At 41.8% G+C, this 21,185-nt stretch overlaps 1 protein-coding gene across 1 annotated transcript in view; it reads left to right on the top strand.

Annotated features, from left to right (window-relative positions):
- vta1 (vesicle (multivesicular body) trafficking 1) overlaps window positions 1–21,185 on the top strand; it is a 171,468-nt gene that overhangs the window by 104,865 nt on the left and 45,418 nt on the right. Inside the window, exon 5 of the mRNA XM_060831227.1 lies at window positions 15,809–15,920. Within this exon, the coding sequence (XP_060687210.1) occupies window positions 15,809–15,920 (112 nt within the window). The remainder of the gene's footprint in view (window positions 1–15,808; window positions 15,921–21,185) is intronic.

Raw genomic sequence — 21,185 nt, 5'->3', positions numbered from 1 at the left:
GGCTAATTTGTTAGATTTATTCAAGGCTGCAATAGAATTTAATCAATAAGACAATTATACATTATGGGGAAAAGGCAGGAAAGTGGATTTGAGGATTATCAGCCGTGTTCTCATTGAATGCTCTGCATTCAAAGACTTTACTGCTATGTCTTATGTTGTAATTGTTGTCATCCCAAACATAGACATTGTCCAGGTTCTGCTGCATTTAGACATGAACTGCATCAGTACCTCAGGAATTGCAAATGACACAGAACATTATGCAACCATAGTGAATATCCCTACTTCGCATCTTATGAAGCAACTGAACACGGTTGGGCCAGGGGAACTATACTGAGGAACTGATGCAGAGATGTACTCGAACCGAGATGACTGACCTCCAACTACCACAACCATCCCCCGTAAGTGCCACGTATGACTCTAACCAATAGAGTATTTCTTCCTTGATACCCATTGACTCTAGATTATAGCAAACTCTTTAATGCCAAGCGTGATCAAATGCCACCTTGATATAAGGACAGTGACTCCCACCTCGCTTGTGGAGTTCAGCTCCATTGTCCACGTTTCAAGAAAAGCTGTAGTGAGGTCAGGAGCTGAGTGACCTTGGCAGAACCTAGACTGAGCTTCAGTGAAAAGGTTTTTACAAAGCAACTGCTACGTGATAAAACTGTTGATGACCCCTATTATTTCTTGAATAGTGCCTTGAGACCAAACCGATAAGGCAGTAATAGGCCAAGTTGTATTTACCTTGCTTTTTTGTATACAGGACATCCCGAGGCAATTTTCTATGCAGGGCATTGTTGTAGTCGTATTGGAACAGCTTGGCTAGAGACATGGCAAGTTCTGGAGCATGAGTTTTCAGTGCTATTGCCAGAATGCTAACAGAGCCCATAGCTTTTTCAGTATCCAGTGCCTTCAGCTATTTCTTGATATTTTCTGGAGAGAATTGAATTGGCTGTGTACTGGCATCAGTGCTCTCGGCATCTTTGGAGGAAGCTGAGAAGGATCATCCACTTCAACTTTGTCTTTTGTGCTGATGCGTACAGGGATATTTGTGGAGTGTTCTCCTGCAGTGAGTTATTTAATCATCCATGATCATTCATGCTGGGGTGGCAGGACTGCTGATCTTGGATCTCATCCAATTATTGTGGAATTGTTTATCCCACTTATCAGTTGCTGCTAACATTGTTTACCATGCAGGTAGTCCGGTGTTACAGGTTAACTCTTGATTTTGTTCATATATCTGGTGCTGTTCCTAGCATGACCTTCTGCACTCTTCATTGGAACAAAAGCAACTTGAAAACCTGTTCAAAAGCCTGTCAAAAACTAGAATGGTAATGTATGATTAAAAATGGTGATATATTAGGAAGTGTGGATATACGAATGGATCTAGGTGTCCTTGTGTTGTGGCCAAAGTAGACAGGCAAGAATGGGGTAAATAACGGCACGGTGGCTCATTGGTTATCACTGCTGCCTCACAGCGACAGGGACCCGGGTTCAATTCCAGCCTCAGGCGACTATCTGTGTGGAGTTTTCACATTCTCTCTGTGTCTGCGTGGGTTTCCTCCAGATGCTCCAGTTTCCTCCCACAATCCAAAGATGTGCAGGTTAGGTGAATTAGCCATGCCAATTTGCCCATAGTGTTAGTGCATTAGTCGGGGTACTTATGGGGAATCGGTGTGGGTGGGTTACTCTTCGGAGGGTCGGTATGGACTTGTTGGGCCGAAGGGCCTGTTTCCATACTGTAGGTAATCTAATCATAACTCTAAGGCAACTGATATTGGCCTTCATTTTGAGTTCAGAAACAATGATATCTTACTGCAGTTATAGAACGTGAGACACTTGGAGTATTTTGTGTAGTTTTGGTCTTCTAACTTGAGGAAATATGTTTCCTACAGAAGGAATGCAGCAAAAGTTCACTCAACTAATACCAAGAAAGACAGGACTGCTGTATGAGGGGAGATTGGTTTGACTAGGCCTGTATTCACTAGACTTCAGAAGGATGAAAGGCATTCATAGACCAGATGTAGAGAGGATGTTTCCTCTGGTTGGAAAGTCTCAAATCAGGTCACAATCTCAGAATATAGGTAGGCCATTTGGGACTGAGACGAGGAACTATTTCTTCACTCAGAGGGCAGTCAACCTGTGGAATTCACAACCATAGAAGGCTGTGGAGGCTGAGTCACTGAGTATGTTCAAAAAAGACAACTGTTTAGTTATTGAATGCATCAGGGATCAATAGAGAGAATGCAGGAATACAGTGTTGAGAAAGAAGAACAGCTGTGATCCTGTTGAATGGCGGAGCGGGCTTAAAGCTTAAATGACCTACTGCTGCTTCTAGTTTTTAAATCTTGTGAACCTGAGATTGGATAGAGAATGAATTACAGGGAATCATGCAACAGCCCTTTCCCCATCTACCCTGTGAAGCTCCTAAAAGCTTCATATGTTTCAATATATTCGCTGCTCATTCTTCTTAACTACAATGAATACAGGCCCAAGCTACTCAACTTGGCCTCGGAAGACTTAGGATCGACATAGTCAAACCGCCTGTGGACTACTTCCCATACAAGGGCATCTCTCCTTCGACAATGAAACCAAAACTCAAAACTAGGTGTTATCTAACTATTGCTTTGTATCGTTTCAACAAGACTTCCCTGTTTTGCATTCCATTCTGTTTGAAGTTAAGGTGAATATTCCATGCACCTTGCCTATTACGCGTTGAACTTGCCTCCGTTATTACCTATTGAACCTAAGTGCCAATGTTTTGTGACATAGGACGGCTGCCTTTGTGCTGCAGCTTTCTGCAGTCTTTCACCATTTAAATATTTAGTTCCTCGACCTTTCTTGCCAAAGCACATAACCTCACATTCAACTTGTTCCGTATCCCTCTGCAGACTCCTTGTGTCATCCTCCCCCATGTCTCCCAACATTCGGAAACTGGGCTATTTTTCAACCAGAGTAGAATGGCCCAACTGAGGTTTTGGCATATTCAAGGTTATTCATTTCTTCATTTTGTTGCAAGTTATTAGCAGGATGTGCTCTTTACCAAGTCAAATTGATGTTTACGTATCCTTGTATAAATTTAGTAGATGCATAAGATTATTAAGAGAACTTTGTATTTCATTTGGCCTGAAAATGAGCCAAGGCAATCCAGTTCTCTGATCGATGCTTTTCCTCTGAGTTCTCCAGTGAGTAATTTGTATCCCTGAAGAGGATTGTTTTTGATTCAAGCTTGTTTACCATGAGTGAGTTGTGTCAGAATTTTCGTATCAACCAATTTGTTTTGCTGAAGCTGGCCATCTGGAGGAAAGGAGCACTTATTGAGCTGCAGTGCGGGTCTCAATTATTTAAACCACATGTCCCAAATAGAAATGTAGATAATTAACCCAACTAAACCACTGCTTCATTTAGCTAATTATTAGCCAAAGTCGATCTTGAAAAATGGTCATACTATCAAGTGCATTGTTATGCTGTAATTCAGTGATTTCCCAGATGATTCATTTTAACTGTTAATACTATTTCATTTATTTCTGAACTTATTGTTCTTTTCAACACTGAATACATACTGTTTCGTTCTGTTGTTATCATCCGTTCAAAATGTGGCCCGTGTAAGTATGATGAAGCCCCCTCTGTTGCTCTGCCCAGTATGAAATAAATTGAGCAGTCTGTCAGTGTTTAGTGGTCACATAACCACAGTACAAACTTGTTCTGGTAGATAAAACTCAGTATGGGTAAATTACTGGGGGGCTATCATCTGAAACAGACTGACTGAGCATTTGGACACCAGTGAATGATCAAAGAGACTTGAGGCAATATCTAGGCCAAAGTGAGGACTGCAGATGCTGGAGATTAGAGTCAAGAGTGTGGTGCTGGAAAAACACAGCAAGTCAGGCAGCATCCAATGAGCAGGAAAATCGGCATTTTGGGCAAAAGCCCTTCATGAGGAACGAGGCTGGGAGCTTTGGGGGTGGAGAGATCAATGGTCAGGGGAGGTAGCTGAGATGGATGGAAGTGGGGGTGAAGGTGATAGGTCAGAGGGGAGGGTGGTGCAGCTAGGTGGGAAGGAAGATGGACCGATTGGACAGGTCATGAGAATGGTGCTGAGCTGGAAGGTTGGAACTGGGGTAAGGTGGGGGTGGAAATAGGAAACTGATGAAATCCACATTGGTGCCATGGGGTTGGAGGGTCCTGAGGCAAAACATGAGGTGTTCTTCCTCGAGGCATCGGGTGGTAAGCAGTGGCGATGGAGGAGGTCCGGGACCTGCATGTTCTTGGCGGAGTGGGAGGGGGAGTTGAAGTGTTCAGTCACGGGGTGGTGGGGTTGATTGCTATGGGTGTCCCAGAGATGTTTCCTAAAGTGCTGTGCGAGTAGGCATCCTGTCTCCCCAGTGTAGAAGCGACCGCATCAGGAGTAACAGATGCAGTAAATGACATGTGTGGAAGTACAGGCGAAACTTTGATAGATGTGGAAGGCTCCACTGGGACCTTGGACAGAGGTGAGGGGAGAGATGTGGGCGCAGGTTTTGCATTTCTTGCGGTGGCAGGGGAAGGTGCCAGGAGGGGAGGGGAGGGTGGGTTGTTGGCGGGGGAAGTGGACTTGACGAGGTAGTCAGAGGGAATAGTCATTACGGAAAGTGGATAGAGGTGGGGAGGGAAAAATATTTCTGGTGGTGGGGTCCATTTCAAGGTGGCAGAAATGGCGGAGGATGATACGATGTGTACAAAGTTGGGTGGGGTGGAAGGTGAGGACCTGTATGGTTCTGTCCTTGTTGTGGTTGGAGGGGTGGGATTCGAAGGTGGAGGTGCGGGACGTGGGTGAGATGCACTGGAAGGCTTCACCAACGATTTGGGAGGGGAAAATTGTGGTTTTTAAAGGAGGAGGCTAATTGGTGTGTTCTGTGGTGGAGCAGATACAGAGGAGGCGGAAGAATTGGGAATACGGGATAGCATTTTTGTTGGAGATCGGTTGGGAGGAGGTGTAATCCAGGTAGCTGTGGAAGTCGGTGGGTTTGTAGAAAATGTCATTATTAAGTCAGTCACCGTTGATGGCGATGGAGAGGTCCAGGAAGGGGAGGGAGGTATCAGAGATGGTCCAGGTGAATTTAAGGTTGGAATGGAATGTGTTGGTGAAATTAATGCACTGCTCAACATCCTGGTGAGTGCACGAGGTGGTGCCGATGCTGTCATCAATGTAGCGGAGGAAAAGGTGAGGAGTGGTGCCCGGTGTAACTGCGGAAGATAGATTGTTTCACATAGCCTACAAAAAGACAGGCATAGCTGGGACCCATGCCTGTGCCCATGACTATCCCTTTTCATCTGGAGGAAGTGGGAGGATTCGAAGGCGAGATTGTTGAGTATGATGACCAGTTCAGCCAAACGATTGAGTGTCAGTTGAAGGGTACTGGTAATGATGTCCGGAGAGGAAGAAATGGAAGGCTTGGGCGCCCTCATCGTGGCGGATGTCCATGGTGAAGATGGGGCGTTGGGGGCCAGGGAAACTGAAGTCTTGGAGGAGGTGGAGGGCATGGGTGGTTTCTGAATGTATGTGGGGAGTTCCTGAACCAGAGGATTTAGGACAGTATCGAGGTATGTGGAGATGAATTCGGTGGGGCAGGAGCAGGCTGAGACAATAGGTCAGCCAGGTTAGTCAGGCTTGTGGATCTTGGGTAGAAAGTAGTTCATGACCAGTACTGCCCTATTCTATGAGGTCCGAAGTTGTGGATGGGAGATCCCTGGAGGCGATGAGGTTGTGTACAGTCTGGGAGATGATGTTTTGGTGATGGGGGGCCTCAGATCATGGTTGAGGGAGCAGTAGGAGGAGTTGTCTTCAAGTTGGTGCCTGGCTTCAGCGGTGGAACGGTGTGTGCCAAACTACAACTGCACCTGCCCTTGTCCACTGGTTTGCTGGTGAGGTTGGGGCTGGAGCAGATGGAGTGGAGGGCTGTGCATTGAGGGTGAAAGATTGGTGTGGGGGAGAGGGGTGGACAGGTTGTATTGGTCAATGTCTTGGCGGCAGTTGGAAATGAAGAGGTCGAGGGCGGGTGATAGGTCAGCATGGGGTGTCCAGGTGGGTGGAGTATGTTGGAAGTGGGAGAAGGGGTCCTTGGAAGATTGGCAGGAGTTTTGATTGAAAAAGTAAGCTCGGAGATGGAGGTGACGGAAGAAGTGTTTGACGTCATACTGCATATTGAATTTGTTGATGCCTGAATGGAGGGTTGAACGTAAAGCCTTTGCTTGAGCCTGTATCTGACTAACCGTGTTTTCAATGTCTTTAAAGACATAGTGAATACACTAGACTCTAAAGTTAAACCTACTACTGTAAGCATGTAACTTACAAGGTTACAAGTCAGATGTGGGGCAGTGTGATTAGAATGGATAGCAAGTTTATTCAGCAGCACAATTACAATGGGTTGCAAGGCCGTTATCTGCATTGTAGCTTTACTATGACTCTGTTATTCTCAAGAACAAGAGCACACTGGATAATCTTGTGATCTGAACTAATAATTATTGTGAAATTGAAGATGAGTATTAGGAATAACACATTCATACTCTGAAAGGGATGTGCTAAGTTGTATTCCTAGGAGATTTGGCTATGGCTTCAGCTCTTCATGCAATATAGTGGCTTGAATATAGAATGGTGGGCAGCATATCCAAGTCAGCAAGTGACACTAAAGCACAGTAATTTGAGAGAGTGGGTGGAGAGAATTGCAACGGAATATAGAGGAAATTTAAGTGAGTTAGTAAAACTATTACAAATGGAATTTCAGTATAGGAAAGTGTGATGTCATCCACTTAAAATCTGAGAAAGTCAACTGGAATATTCTCTTCATGATAAGAGTCTCAAAGCTGTAGAGGAGCAAAGAGATTTGGGCGTTCATGCCTACAAATCACTAAAAGCTATTTCGAAAAATAATAAATTAGACTAATAGACATTAATCTTTGTCTCAAGGTTGTAGGATTCAAAAATAAGGAAATGTTTCAGTTTGCACTCTTGGCCACATCCTGATTGTAGTACTGTATTCAGTTTTGGGTGCCTAATCTCAGGAACTGCGTGCCATGCAGAATATACCAGTGTGCTTTAAATAGTTAAATGATGAAGATTGATTGCATAAACCAGTCTAGTATTCCTTGAGTTTAGAAGAATGCAGAGAAATTAATGTGTTGAATTTATGAATTTTGTAAAGGAGGGGATAATATTAAAAATAGAGCTTGATTATTAGGAGTGAAATCGGAAGCATATTTTCGTATCAGCAATTGATCTTGTTTCATGTTTTTCTTTCAGGGAGTTTTGGGCTCTGCATATTAGTACGGATGTACTAGCATTGGAGAAGGTTTACAGGAATGATCCTGGGGATGAAGGGTTTGTCATATGAGGAGCAGTTGAGGTCTCTGACTCTGGACTTTTGAGTTTAGAAGGGTAAGGGAGATCTCATTGAAACTTGCAGAATATTGAGAGAATTGGTAGAATAATATGAAAAAGATGTTTTCATTAATAGGAGAGACTAGGACTTGAGAGCACAGCCTCAGAGTGAAGGGTTGACCCTTTAGTACTGGGCTGAGGAATTTCTTCAGCCAGAGCGTGGGGAATCTGTGAAATTCATTGCTGCAGAGGGCTATGGAAATGAAGTCATTGCGTGTATTATAAGAGAGAGATAAGTTCTTGATCAGTAGGTGGAGCAAGGGTTACAGGGAGAAAGAGGGGAATGGTGCTAAGAAACTAAGCAGCCATGACCGAATGGTCAACTACACCCGATGGGTTGAATGGCCTAATTTTGTTCCCATATCTTGTGGCCTTATGGAAGGTGCTTCATAAATATAACTTTTTTTTTGTACTGCACAGGTAAATGTGATAGATTTTCTAAGTTTCCTCATTGAATTAACCCTGGGACAACCTGCACATTTCTGCATGCAAAAACAGAATTATTCAAGTACATAAGGCCACAAGGTGAACATATTGATGTATATTTATACACAAGCGTATTGTAAAAGCCCACAGACTTGCTTAACTGATTTAAATCTTCGAAAACTAATAAATCTCAATACTTGCTTGAGCAGCTCATCTTTCTTTATTCTAGCAGCATTACTTAATTTAGCCATTTTTAGAAAGGCAGAGTTGGCAAGTAGTTTTGATGCAACTGGTTGTTTGCTGGGCTATTTTCAAGTAAATATCCCCCCTGCACTAAAGCCTTCATGACAAGTGGTGGAAACATTAAGTAACAAAGAACCACTTTGTGTTAAATGAAGACAAAAGAACTACATTGTACATTATCACAAATCAAATCCTTTCATCCTAATGTTTTTCAGTTGCATGTCTGAAAGCAAGTGATTTTCACACCGTTTGGGATTTTTGCGACTGGTTAGGTGCAGATGAATGTTAATTGTCTGTCCTGACCATGGGTATCAAGTGAATAGCAGATATGATTTTCTGGATTTAGGCGAAGGTATTTGTTTGGACTTTTAAGTTTTATCGTGTTTAGGCTCATGTGCTTTTTAATACTTAGGAAAGTGAGGGTTTTTGGCCCTGGAAGAGGAAAGATTGTTATGATTTCGCATCCAAAGTAGTTATAATTTAGATTAGATTGGAGTCCAATTCCCTTGATTAATTTTGTATTATCTTAGCTCATTTATAAATAATCTCACCACGAGAGCAGAAAGTTGTGGCCTTGAGTTCCACTTCAGGAATTAAGCAGGCAATTTTTACCTGACTTTGCAGTGAGGATATCCTCGATTTTCAGAGGTGTTGTCTTTAAGATAAGATGCCTCATCTACTTGTTTCATTGCTTGAGATAGCTGTTAATGATCCCACAGCATTATTAAAAGAGCAGTAAGGAGGTCTGTTAGTTTACTGGCCAGCATTGCTCTCTAAGTTAATCTGGATATGAAAGGATTAATTGCTGTCAAAATCCTTCATCTACAAAAGGTTTTTCTGCGTAAAATGGCTGATAGGTTTGCCAGTGGTATTGTATTTGCTGGTGAGGCATTGAATAGTATATGAAGCACTTATGAGAGATACATAAAATGCTATCTCTAAATGGACAAAATTAAAAATCACAACACCAGCTAGTCTAGCTACCCGATGAAGGAGCACCGCTCTGAAAGCTAATACTTTCAAATAAACGTGCTGGACTATAACCTGGTGTTGTGTGATTTTTAACTTTGTCCATCCCAGTCCAACACCAACACCTCCACATCTCTTTAAGTGTGTCATTTACATGAGTGGATATGATGTATGCAATAGCGAGAGTTGTCATCCATGAGTCTTGTTGAAGGACACATGTAATGGCAGAGTTAGAGTGAGTAATGGCCCTGTGAGTGTGAGGTAGCAGAGAGAAGATGGTGGTACTTACCCTTGGAGAGGATTTGACCTTCTCCCTGCTTCACCCAGGACACAGCACCGATCCGGGCTGACTTTTGGGTCAGGTTGGCTTAGTTTGATGGATTAGTGCAGGAGAAAGAACTGGGCTCTTTCTTCCGTCCTGTCCACTAAGACTTCTAAGTTCATTTTCTTTAAGCCATGTTCTTCGTAATAACAGTCAAGGTCATGGTGTGAGGGGCAGCTCCTGGCTTGCAGTCTGAAGTGGTGTACAGCTGCGCTTTTAATATGGCACTAGCAGCATGGAGGTCCTAGCTGTAGGAAGCACTTTCATATCTCTGGCTAGGCGATTTCTCAAGAAAGGTGTCTGACGTCTGGTTGCTTAATTAATAAAGTTTAGAGTGGAAGGTTGCATGTGAAAAATCATTCTGAACCATGACAGATACATCAAAAATCTCCTTTAGCAAAACAACTGAAAATGGGAAATTTCTGCCATAAAACTATGCACAACACTGTAAATATGGTCTGGCCAGTGTCTTTTGCAACTGTAGCAAACTATCCTTACTTGTATTTTCCATTCCCTTGACAATTCCAGTTGCTTTCCTAATCACTTGCATTCTAAGATATTGGAATTCATACACCAAGATATCCAAGCACATATGTGCCTCAGATTTCTTTAATCCACCTCCATTTAATTAATATATTGCTTTGATATTCGTCCTGCCAAAGTGGGCAAGTTCACATTTTCCACATTTTACTCCAACTGCTGAAATTTTGTCTCTTCACTAAACCTATTGCTATCCCTTTGCCGACTCTTTATCCTTTTCCAAACATAATTTCCTACTTTGTGCAACTTTTATAAATTATTGATAGCACAACAGTTATCTAAGCTTCTTGTGCCTTGAATTGCTGTAGCCTGTGGGATAAAGTTACTCCCAATATTCTATTAGGTAGGGAGTTTCAGACCTTTGACCTTGTGATGATGAAATTGTTGCGTCCATGACAGGACAGTCTGTGACTTGGATGTGTTGCTGTTCCCATGTACCTTTCCTTTCAGGTGAGGAAGCTTTATAGGTTTGCAAGGTGCTGCTGAAAAAGCCTTTCCAGCCACTGTTTGAATGAAAGATTGCTGCATCAAACATGGAGACCACACAGCCCGTTGTACCTACGCCATGACTGTTCTCAACAAGCATTTGGTTTCTTCAAGAAATAATTGAGCACTAATTGTAGTAAAGACTCGAGGATCCTGCTGCACTGTAGTATCACTGTGCACCATCTACAAAGGTACACTGCAAATGAGTGCAGCTCCAACAATACTCAGAAGTTTGGTGCCACCCAGAGTAAAGCAGCCTGCTTGATTGGTATCATATCCACAAGCTGAAAATGTGTTGCTGGTTAAAGCACAGCAGGTTAGGCAGCATCCAAGGAACAGGAAATTCGACATTTCGGGCCAGAGCCCTTCATCAGGAATGAGGAGAGGGTGCCAGGCAGGCTAAGATAAAAGGTAGGGAGGAGGGACTTGGGGGAGGGGCGATGGAGATGTGATAGGTGGAAGGAGGTCAAGGTAAAGGTGATAGGCCAGAGTGGGGTGGGGGCGGAGAGGTCAGGAAGAGGATTGCAGGTTAGGAGGGTGGTGCTGAGTTCAAGGGAATCGACTGAGACAAGGTGGGGGGGAGGGGAAATGAGGAAACTGGAGAAATCTGAGTTCATCCCTTGTGGCTGGAGGGTTCCCAGGCGGAAGATGAGGCGTTCTTCCTCCAACCGTCGTGTTGTTATGTTCTGGCAATGGAGGAGTCCAAGGACCTGCATGTCTTCGGTGGAGTGGGAGGGAGAGTTAAAGTGTTGAGCCACGGGGTGGTTGGGTTGGTTGGTTCGGGCATCCCAGAGGTGTTCCCTGAAGCATTCTGCAAGTAGGCGGCCTGTCTCCCCAATATAGAGGAGGCCACATCGGGTGCAGCGGATGCAATAGATGTGTGTGGAGGTGCAGGTGAATTTGTGGTGGATATGGAAGGATCCCTTGGGGAGAAGTAAGGGAGGAGGTGTGGGCGCAAGTTTTGCATTTCCTGCGGTTGCAGGGGAAGGTGCCGGGAGTGGAGGTTGGGTTGGTGGGGGGGGTGTGGACCTGACGAGGGAGTCACGAAGGGAGTGGTCTTTGCGGAATGCTGATAGGGGAGGGGAGGGAAATATATCACTGGTGGTGGGGTCCGTTTGGGGTTGGCAGAAATGACGGCGGATGATACGCTGTATACGGAGGTTGGTGGGGTGGTAGGTGAGAACCAGTGGGGTTCTGTCTTGGTGGCGGTTGGAGGGGCGGGGCTTAAGGGCGGAGGAGCGGGAAGTGGAGGAGATGCGGTGGAGGGCATCGTCGATCACGTCTGGGGGGAATCTGCGGTCCTTGAAGAAGGAGGCCATCTGGGCTGTACGGAATTGGAACTGGTCCTCCTGGGAGCAGATGCGGCGGAGACGAAGTAATTGGGAATATGGGATGGAGTTTTTACAGGGGGCAGGGTGGGAGGAGGTGTAGTCCAGGTAGCTGTGGGAGTCAGTCGGTTTATAGAAGATGTCTGTGTTGAGTCGGTCTCCTTCACAACACTATAGATGGTATCTATACCACATAAACTGCAGCATTTAAGAAGGTATAGATACCTATTAGGGGTGGACGATAAATACTGACCCAACCAGTGCAGCCCACATCTCATGAATGAATAGAAGAAACTTAATATTTTATGATGAAAAACTGTTGATGGTTGGTTGGTCTGATTGTCTGGCAGAAATTACATGTTTTTAGCAAGGATTTTGGATTTAGAGAATTGGCAGTGTGATCACTTTATGGGTCACTGTGATTTGTTATGAGAATGCAGTAGTTTGCCAGTAATAAGTCATGTATTAAACCTTTTGATTGGGAAGATGCAGTTCTAGTCCCATGGTAAATGTCTGATTAATATATTAAAAGGTGCCACTTAACACCATCTCTGTACCAGTTTATCAGGGTATAGTTAATTCTGTCTTTTTAAATAAACTTACAAGCTATTCTATGTAAATCTCATCTGGAAGGGAAATGCTTCTGTCATGTGTCACTTCCCAAGGGTGAAATTGTAGAGTATGTAAATATTTAAGTTCCTGTTGTGATTTCCTTGCAATTTGCCCAACTCAGAGCCTATCTATCTTTGTCTTAAGTATATCGAATGACTAGGCGTTCACAGCCTTCTGCAGCAATGAGTTCCACAGATTAACCACACTGTGGCTGAAGAAATTTCTGCTTATCTCACTTTTGAGGGTCTTCTCTTCACTCTGAGGTGGCTTGGTGAAGATGTTCTGAATGGTGGGGCAGACTCGATGGGCTTAATCTGTTCCTGTATCTTATGGTCTTTTATTTATAGTGTTCCATTATACCACTTTGATGTTGTGGTTCTGTTTGCCAAGCTGGGAATTTGTGTTGCAGACGTTTCGTCCCCTGTCTAGGTGACGTCTGCAACAAAATTCCCAGCTCGGCAAACAGAACCACAACACCGAACCCCCGAGCAACAAATCTTCTCACAAACTTTGAATACCAGTTTGACTTGCAGATGTGGCTGGCAGTACAAATTCAAGTACACGGCTGAGAAACTAGATGTGAACAATGAGGAAAAGCAGCATTTCTCAACTATTTTTCTTCTGTTTTTGTCAATTTGAAGGATTTGTGCAAAGCATATATAACGAAATGGAGCAGGAAGTGTGCAAAGCACTGTGCCTGCTGCTGAACAGTAGAAACCATTCATTTCTTTGGAATATTCTAAGCTAACATTTGAACCACTTGAACTGTTCACATTTTATCCCGTTGGGTGACCGTTCAGATGTCAAAGTCTGTGCCATCATTGCATGTCACCCTGGCAATTTCCTTAAGCAGGACCATAAAGTTCAGGGCAAGAAATTGGTGTTCTGCCATCAAAGTTCCTTCATGGGACACCATGTATGATTGATATACTAAAAATTGCCATTTAACACCATCTCTGATGTCCAAGTGTATCATGGCAGCATTAATTCTTTCTTTTTAAATACTCTCATTTGGAAGGGAAATGCTTCTGTCTTGTATCACTTCCCAAGGGTAAAATTGTAGCATATGGAGATATTTAGGTTCCTGTTGTGATTTCCTAGGAATCTGCCCAACTCAACAAAGCTTTCATTGCTTGAACAATTCTAAAGAGGTGGGAAACCGTTAATGTGTTTAAGGTAATGGTGTTATTGGCCACACTGCGTTCAAAGCAGCAAACTCCCTTGAATGCTGTTCAGCACAGGAGAATGAAACTTGTGTATCAAAGGTGATGATAATTCCTGAATACTTACCTTCCAATGATTAGCTTGTTCCCACTTTGCTATGTTTCACTCTGGGAATGAACTGATCAACTGATGTCAACTGTGGGAACAAGACTAAATGCGTGATTATTAAAAGACTATCTTAAACCATTTTTATCTTAAAAATAAAAACTATATAAAGTGGGGGTAAAAAATGAGGTCTGCAGATGCTGGAGATCACAGCTGCAAATGTGTTGCTGGTCAAAGCACAGCAGGTTAGGCAGCATCTCAGGAATAGAGAATTCGACGTTTCGAGCATAAGCCCTTCATCAGGAACTACCAGCAACACATTTGCAGCTATATAAAGTGGGGTGCATGGCTTATATTGAAAATAATTTTGCTATCTTTTAAACAGTTGGCTTGGATTTTGAGGGTAAAAATTGTAGTGAAGCAATTAGCATTCACTTCATTATGAGTAAACTGGGAAGCATATATGCAGTTAATTGCAGACATCAGGGAAATGCTGTTTTACATGCCTTGTTTCCCCAGAAACAGAAATGACAGAATCATATCATACCAAGTGCATTTCAAATCACTGCTAGTTCTCGTATGAAAGCCCATGGGCAAGTGAAATGAATGTGTGGAATGATTGGCAGGCTAGCACTGTACATTTGCCAATTCAGGCCATTATGTATTTTGGAAAGACAGATGGAAAATAGAGAGATGCAGGTGGCTGCTTAGTGCATTGTTGAGGTCATTCCCGTTAAGTACTTTTGAAAAGCTCAGGCAGTTCCTTCCCAGGTTAAAACTCATTGATTTATATTATAGGATTTTCTGTGAATGGTTGGATAACCTGGCCACTGTATCAACAATGGACCCCAATGTAGCATACTTGTATAGTTTTTGAACCGCCAATTCTCTGGTTGAGCTGTCCATTTTGAAATCTTTATTACAGTATGACTATTGCTATGTTTGGTTTCTATTCTTATTCTCCTATATTTCCACTGAAGTTATTAGTTTGTTTCTTTTCGTCCCAAAGCTACTTACCCTTCTCATTGATTCCATCTCTTTCCCTGACCAGCTTCTCTTGTTGAATCAGACTATTTGCAGTAATGGTGTCCATTCAAACTGAGCTTCTATCCTTGTATTTTCCATTACAGATTTACTGTCTCCATTATTGTAACTTTGCCACCTGTTTTGATCCAAACTTCTATCAGAATCTTACTCTAGAATTGGCACTGAAAATGTTCTCATGGTCGAACCACCATGCATGTTGATTTCTAACTCTCTTATCTGCTGCCTCAGCTTACCCAACACTCAAATGATGGCACTCAACATGCTCAGTGGCATATGACTAAAGTCTTGAGAGAAAAATTGGCATTGATGTAGTAACCAATCATTATTTCTACTATAGAAAAAGAACTTTGGTTTTATCCCAAGCTGGGGATACAGCTTAGGATATCTGGTCAGCATGGACGAGTTGGGCTGAAGGGTCTGTTACCATGCTGTACTCTATGACCTTGCAGCAGTTCATTTAATCCTGGCATCCTCTGCTAAATCTGGGAAACCTGCTGTAGTGATCAGAACAGGCTGTTGCTGTTACTAAACTCAAGCAAAATTACTTCAGTTTCAATAAATTATTTGTAAATGTCTATTTTTCTTTCAGCTAATAAGGAACTTTGGGATATCTTCTTATGTTAAGAGTGCCATATTAATGTTAATTCTCCTGTAGACAATTAAACTCTCCAGTTTCTTTGCCTGCCGAAATCCAATGTTGAGTTTTTCAGTGTATGTGCATCTTATGACCCAGTATTGCCATTTAAAATAAACAATTGAAAGATTTGTTCTGAGTGCAATGCTTGTTCAAATGTTTGAGCCTGTTTACTTTTGGTCGAATGGAAGGGCAAATAGGTCGTAAGGTGTCTAACCCATTAAATAATTGCCTGCCGCATAGTAAATCCTGGTCTGTTGATGCATGAATAATATCGTCACAGGATTTTTTTACTGGCAGTTGCATATACAATATTCATCCTAAAATGTGAACAAAAATTAATGCTCACCGTAAAGATCAGCTCAGGAGATGTGTGTCATTAGGAGCCAGCTATTTATGACAAGTCTTGTCACTTTTTTTTTACAGTAACTGACGTTGATTTTAATGGAGTCCATTTTTTTTCCTTTAACTGTGCACCATGATTGATTTTATTATTCTTTTGCCTTCTGTGTTAGAATGTTCAACACAGGAAATATGCAAAATGGAAGGCAGCATATATCCACAACTGCTTGAAAAATGGCGAAACTCCCCAGTCTGGTCCCGTTGGGATGGAAGACGAATTATTTGGTAAGTATTAACTATTGGTACTTCAATACAAATGGGGGCTAACAGCATCCAGCCAGCATGTATGTGTGCATTTGCAGAAATAGGAATTGCCCCTTCTGTCCAAAACTGATTTAGAACAAAACAAAGTGAATTGGACCAGTGCTGAAATCTGGTGCACAAACATCTGCTGAATGTTGCTGCTCAACTTTAAAAATGTTCAAATTGTGTATATGGACAAATGATTGCATTGGAGTAAAATGACGGTTCTATTACTCTCACTGTGAACTTTCAAGGTTGAGTGGTATCTCAGGGGAGGATGCGCTGTAGGAGTGACCACATTACTCAAAGCAGAAGACTGCGTCCTAGTAGTTTACTTGCTGGCCTCTTGTACATCATTTCTCAGTTCATCCTCTTGTATGGCTTCAGTCTTCTGAAATTGTTAGGAATGATAAGACAGGAAGTAGCTAAATTATGCAGGCAGTGTAAACAACAAATTAAAGAGCTTGCAAGTTTTTGTAATATTGGACTTTCTCAGTTTGTTTTTTGAACAGCATATCTTTCCCCGCAAGAAAGCAAATCTGTGGTATCCATTTTTGATCAGAATTGGGGCTTAGCAGCAAACTTGAAAGTTATGTGCCTGTAAATGAAAACTACAAAACAAAAGATGCTGAATGGGTTCAGGCATCTTCAAGGAAGGGAAAAAGAATGAGTCCATGTTTCAAGTTGATGACCTTTTGCCAAAACTGTTCCAACAACCTGAAATATGCACTTCATTTTTCTGTACACAGATGTTTGTTGAGTTTACAGTAATTACTGGTTTGATTTTAGATTTCCAGCAACCGCAATACTCAGCTTTTGTTTTGATGTCTATAATTCTGTTTGTTCAGAGCTTATGCTTCGTTTGATGGTGCTTACTAAGTGTATTGAACATCTGCATGTTCAGCATTTTTCCAGATTCTGATGGGAGGAGAAAATTCCAGTTTTTCAATGAGGCTGGCTTCAAAAGTGAACCGCAATCATTCTTCTGCTGATATTTCAGTATCTTCAAGCATGTGAAAATATTATTGGAGTATCTTCATTGAGCTGCATTGCAAACAGTCGAAATAGAATCCCCAGCGTTATTGGCTTTGCTAGGTTAATGTGCCAAGTGACTTAGGGCATTGAAATAAAGAAAGACTTGCATTTATGTGGTGCCTTCCATGACTTCAGGAAATGTAACAGCACATTGACAGCTACACTTGAAGTGTAGTTGCTGTGGTAAGCAAGCAATCACTTATACCAGTGTATCAATGACTAAATAACCAGTGTTTCAAAGGATAATTAATTGTTGGTTTGGACACTAGGGAGAATTCACCTACGATTCTTAAAAAGTCTACTTCAGGATCTTCTCCAGTCATTTTGGAGAGCTTTGCTTAGTGTAGAGCAGAGAATTTCAGTTTAGATTATAGGCTGAAGGTACTAATAATTTAAGTTCACTAACACAGGTGAGTGCGCTAACCAAGGAGTCAAATGATGCATTTCTTCCAGCATGCATTGTTATTGCACTTTTGGTTTAAAAGTATTTCTTCATTAGCCAAATGTTGCTGATTTAAAAACAAAGCACCCAAATTAGTAATAATACTTAAATCCTCCAGTATTACCATATTTATACAGATCATAACTTTAAATCTTGGTTGTGATATTCTTCAGCCCAGTGAGTAAATGCACTAGAGTCAGTTAACCTCTGGAACTTGGGTCTTTCTGCTCCCACTCCTGCAAAGTCTGAAGGTGAAATTAATTGCTGTTGGTCATGATCGACACTGCATAGAACTGCACTCACGATTTCATCAGCACTTGGCACTAAACCTGGCATTTGACGGATGAACAGGTTCTCTGGCTTAGACAGGACCACGATGGCACAGTGTTTAGCACTGCTGCCTCACAGCGTCAGAGACCCGGGTTCAATTCCCGCCTCAGGTGACTATGTGGAGTTTGCACATTCTCCCTGTGTCTGCGTGGGTTTCCTCCGTGTGCTCCGGTTTCCTTCCACAGTCCAAAAATGTGCAGGTTAGGAGAATTGGCCATGCTAAATTGCCCGTAGTTTCAGGTGAAGGGGAATGGGTCTGGGTGGGTTGCGCTTCGGCAGGTCGGTGTGGACTTGTTGGGCCGAAGGGCCTCTTTCCACACTTTAAGTAATCTAACAAAAAGGAAGAGGAACAGGAAATTCTCATTGGCATCCTAACCAATATCATAAAAACAGATCATCTACTCATTATCACATTGTTTGTGGGAGCTTGCATTGTTCTAAACTGGCTGCCAAATATGTATGTTTCAATAGTGACCACTCTTCAAAATACTCCTTTGGTTGTAAAATGTTTTGGGATTTTGAAATTGTTAAATTCTGTATTAATGGATGTCTGCCTTATCTTTTTCTTTTACAATTATTGTAGGAATGACTTGCATTGTTGAAACTGTTGACTGCAGTGGTGGATGTTGACTGGCAACATCTATTGATGTCCAGCAGAGCTGATAAAAAATACATTGAAGACTTTGCTGATGCTTTTGTCACTTGAATTATTGACTTTGGCATATTGTTTAAACAGTATAAGCTTAAGAAAGAGGTTAGTTGCAACGTTTGTGCAGTGCAGAGCAGAATATCAAATTCAAATAAGCCAACTTTGGAAGACGTTTGAAAGATTCTTTTTGATTTTTTTTCGCTTTCATGGCCATTACAAGAACTCTATTGTTTGAAAGCATAGCCTGTAAGTCTCGCTCTTTTTCCATTAGCAAGCGGAGGGAACTAATGAGTAAGTAGAATGGAATGGGAGAAAGGTCCATGTTGAAACAGAGCATAAGTAGTGCTATAAAACCTCACTTATAAGCATGTATTCCATGTGCTTCGTTTACATGTTTGGAAATTTTTGTGGGAAAACCTTTGGGGCACCTCCTGAAACCTGATAACTTATAAGCAACACTTTTGTCAGAATTCCACAGTTAGGTGTCTCCGAAACCTCAAGCGTTCAAGCTTATTTGGTGGTGTAATCTTAGCTGTAGCAGGCAGACACAGATGCACCATATTATCATACATCACAGAAGGAAGCCATATGAGACACCATTGCCGTGCCAACTGTTTTAAAGGGATATTCAGTTAGACTCACTCGTTTCATCTTCCATTGTCCTGAAAAATAAATATTTTCAGTTCCATATCCAATTAGAGGCTGCAGAAGCAACAGCCGAATGGTATTATTTCTGAGCATTAGCCAGAAACCCAGGTAATGTTCTGGGGGCCAAGGCAGATAGTGGAACTTGCATGCAATACAAACCTGATATTAAAATCTAATGATGACCGGGAGTCCATTGGGAGAGGGGAAAAAAATCTTGCTGATGAGTGACATTTTGGGGAGATACTTTCCATCCTTACCTAATCTGTCCCTACAGGTGACTGCAGACCCACAGCAATGTTGTTGACTCTTAATTGTTCTCTGGGCAATTAGTGATAGGTATAACTAGCAATATCCTCATGCTGTGAATGAATTGTTTGTTTTTAAAAATTTGCTTTTAAAAAGTTACTGTTGAATCTGCTTTTACCACCAACCCCTTCAGACAACACACCCTGTACATCACAGGTGTCATTCATATTGGGCTTTATGGTGTGTTGTTAGTACAGATTCAGCAGTGTGCCTTAATTTAAGTTGCATCTGGTTTCTACAGCTGTTTAACTTTGTACTAAATCTAGGTGCCAAAGAAACTGAAAGAAGGAAATGTCCTTCTGAAGATGGATCACTGGAACCGAAATGCTAAATCTGCTTTCTCTCCACAGATGCTGCCAGTCCTGCTGAAATTTTCCAGCATTTTCTGTTTTTGTGCCAAAGTGCTATACCCATTGGTTTATTTGGAGGGGCAACGTTATTGTAACTATTGTCATGAGTTATGTTTTGGCCAATGTTTCTCAAGAGCAACATCAGCAATTTGAGATGTCTAAAAGCTGTTGACTTGAATTTCACATCTGGATTTAGAATATTGTTTATTTTTTCTTGTTCTGATGGCAATCTGTACCGTATTGCCCATATTTGAAGATTATAGTTTTTTTTATTCTTTATTTTGGATTGTGGACAAAAATGGAAGAAGGATTGTAGGAAAGGTTTAGAGTGATATGGGTCAATTGCAGGCAAATGGGACTAGATCAGTTCAGAATACTTGATCAACATGGACAGGTTGGACCATAGGGTCTGTTTCTGTCTTCTATGACTCTATACAAGAAACAGTTTTAAAAACAAGTTACTGGAACTTGGTGTGAATTATGTTTACACTGTTGCTTTGTTCAAGCAGTGACGATGATGTATGATGCACGTGGATTTTTGTGCAGAACAAGATTTGCCTGGAGACAGATTGCTGACAGGTTTGTGCAGTCACAACCCAGTTTTGTGGATCAGGAGTCATCAGCATGAGAATAATTCTCTGGCTTCTGGGCAAATGAACAGCTTGTGTGTGTGTTCAATAGAAAGACAGAAACCTTCAGACTGTAAAACAGTGTGTTTCTATTTCTCCCCCTCTCTGCAGTGACATGGTGAAAACGAAGGATAGCTAGTTATTCACTCCCACCATTTTCTATTAACTCTTTGCCTCTAATCAGCAATTGAAAAGCTGATCAATTAACATGTCAGTCACCTTGTGTCTTAAGAGAACAACTAATAGGATCTGGAAATAGAGATCAAAAGGACTTGGAAGAAACAGAAAAGGCTAATACTCTTTTTGATTATTCACCAATTCCCACAGGCTGGTGCTCTTGACCTGTCAGTCTCCAATATTCCTTTTGCCTTAACAATGCTGTATGTTTATTTCTCTCTCAGCCTGCTTGTACCTTGAGGTTTAGGAAGGGATAGAACTTAAGCTAGCAGAACTATAAGTTGATAATTCAGATTTTGTTTTCTTGTAGCTAGAATTGATCTCTTTATAATAAATAGTAGTTTCTTCTTAAGTACAGAAACCTAATCAGTTTTATTTTTGTTTACCTGAGTTCATCAAACAGATAAGTTGGAGACATTAAGTAATTTGATTAAATCTTTAACACTTGTGACAACTCTGGGAGTTGCAGAGCTCAAGTATCAGCACGTTGTCCCAAATGGAATGTGACAATATAAAAGGAAAGAGTAAATCCCACAGCTAAACAACCTAAGGTTATCAGTATCCACTAAATGCATTAGATGAGAAATATTATCTTTTTGCTTTTCCCTTTTGTGCATCCCCAATGTTTATATTGATTTTATTTTTAATTGCTAATGCCAGTTTTTCATATGAGTGTAAAAT

Source organism: Hemiscyllium ocellatum, chromosome 10 (genome assembly GCF_020745735.1).
Source record: "Hemiscyllium ocellatum isolate sHemOce1 chromosome 10, sHemOce1.pat.X.cur, whole genome shotgun sequence".
Taxonomy (NCBI): Eukaryota; Metazoa; Chordata; class Chondrichthyes; order Orectolobiformes; family Hemiscylliidae; genus Hemiscyllium; species Hemiscyllium ocellatum.
This window is presented reverse-complemented; position numbering and strand designations above follow the sequence as displayed.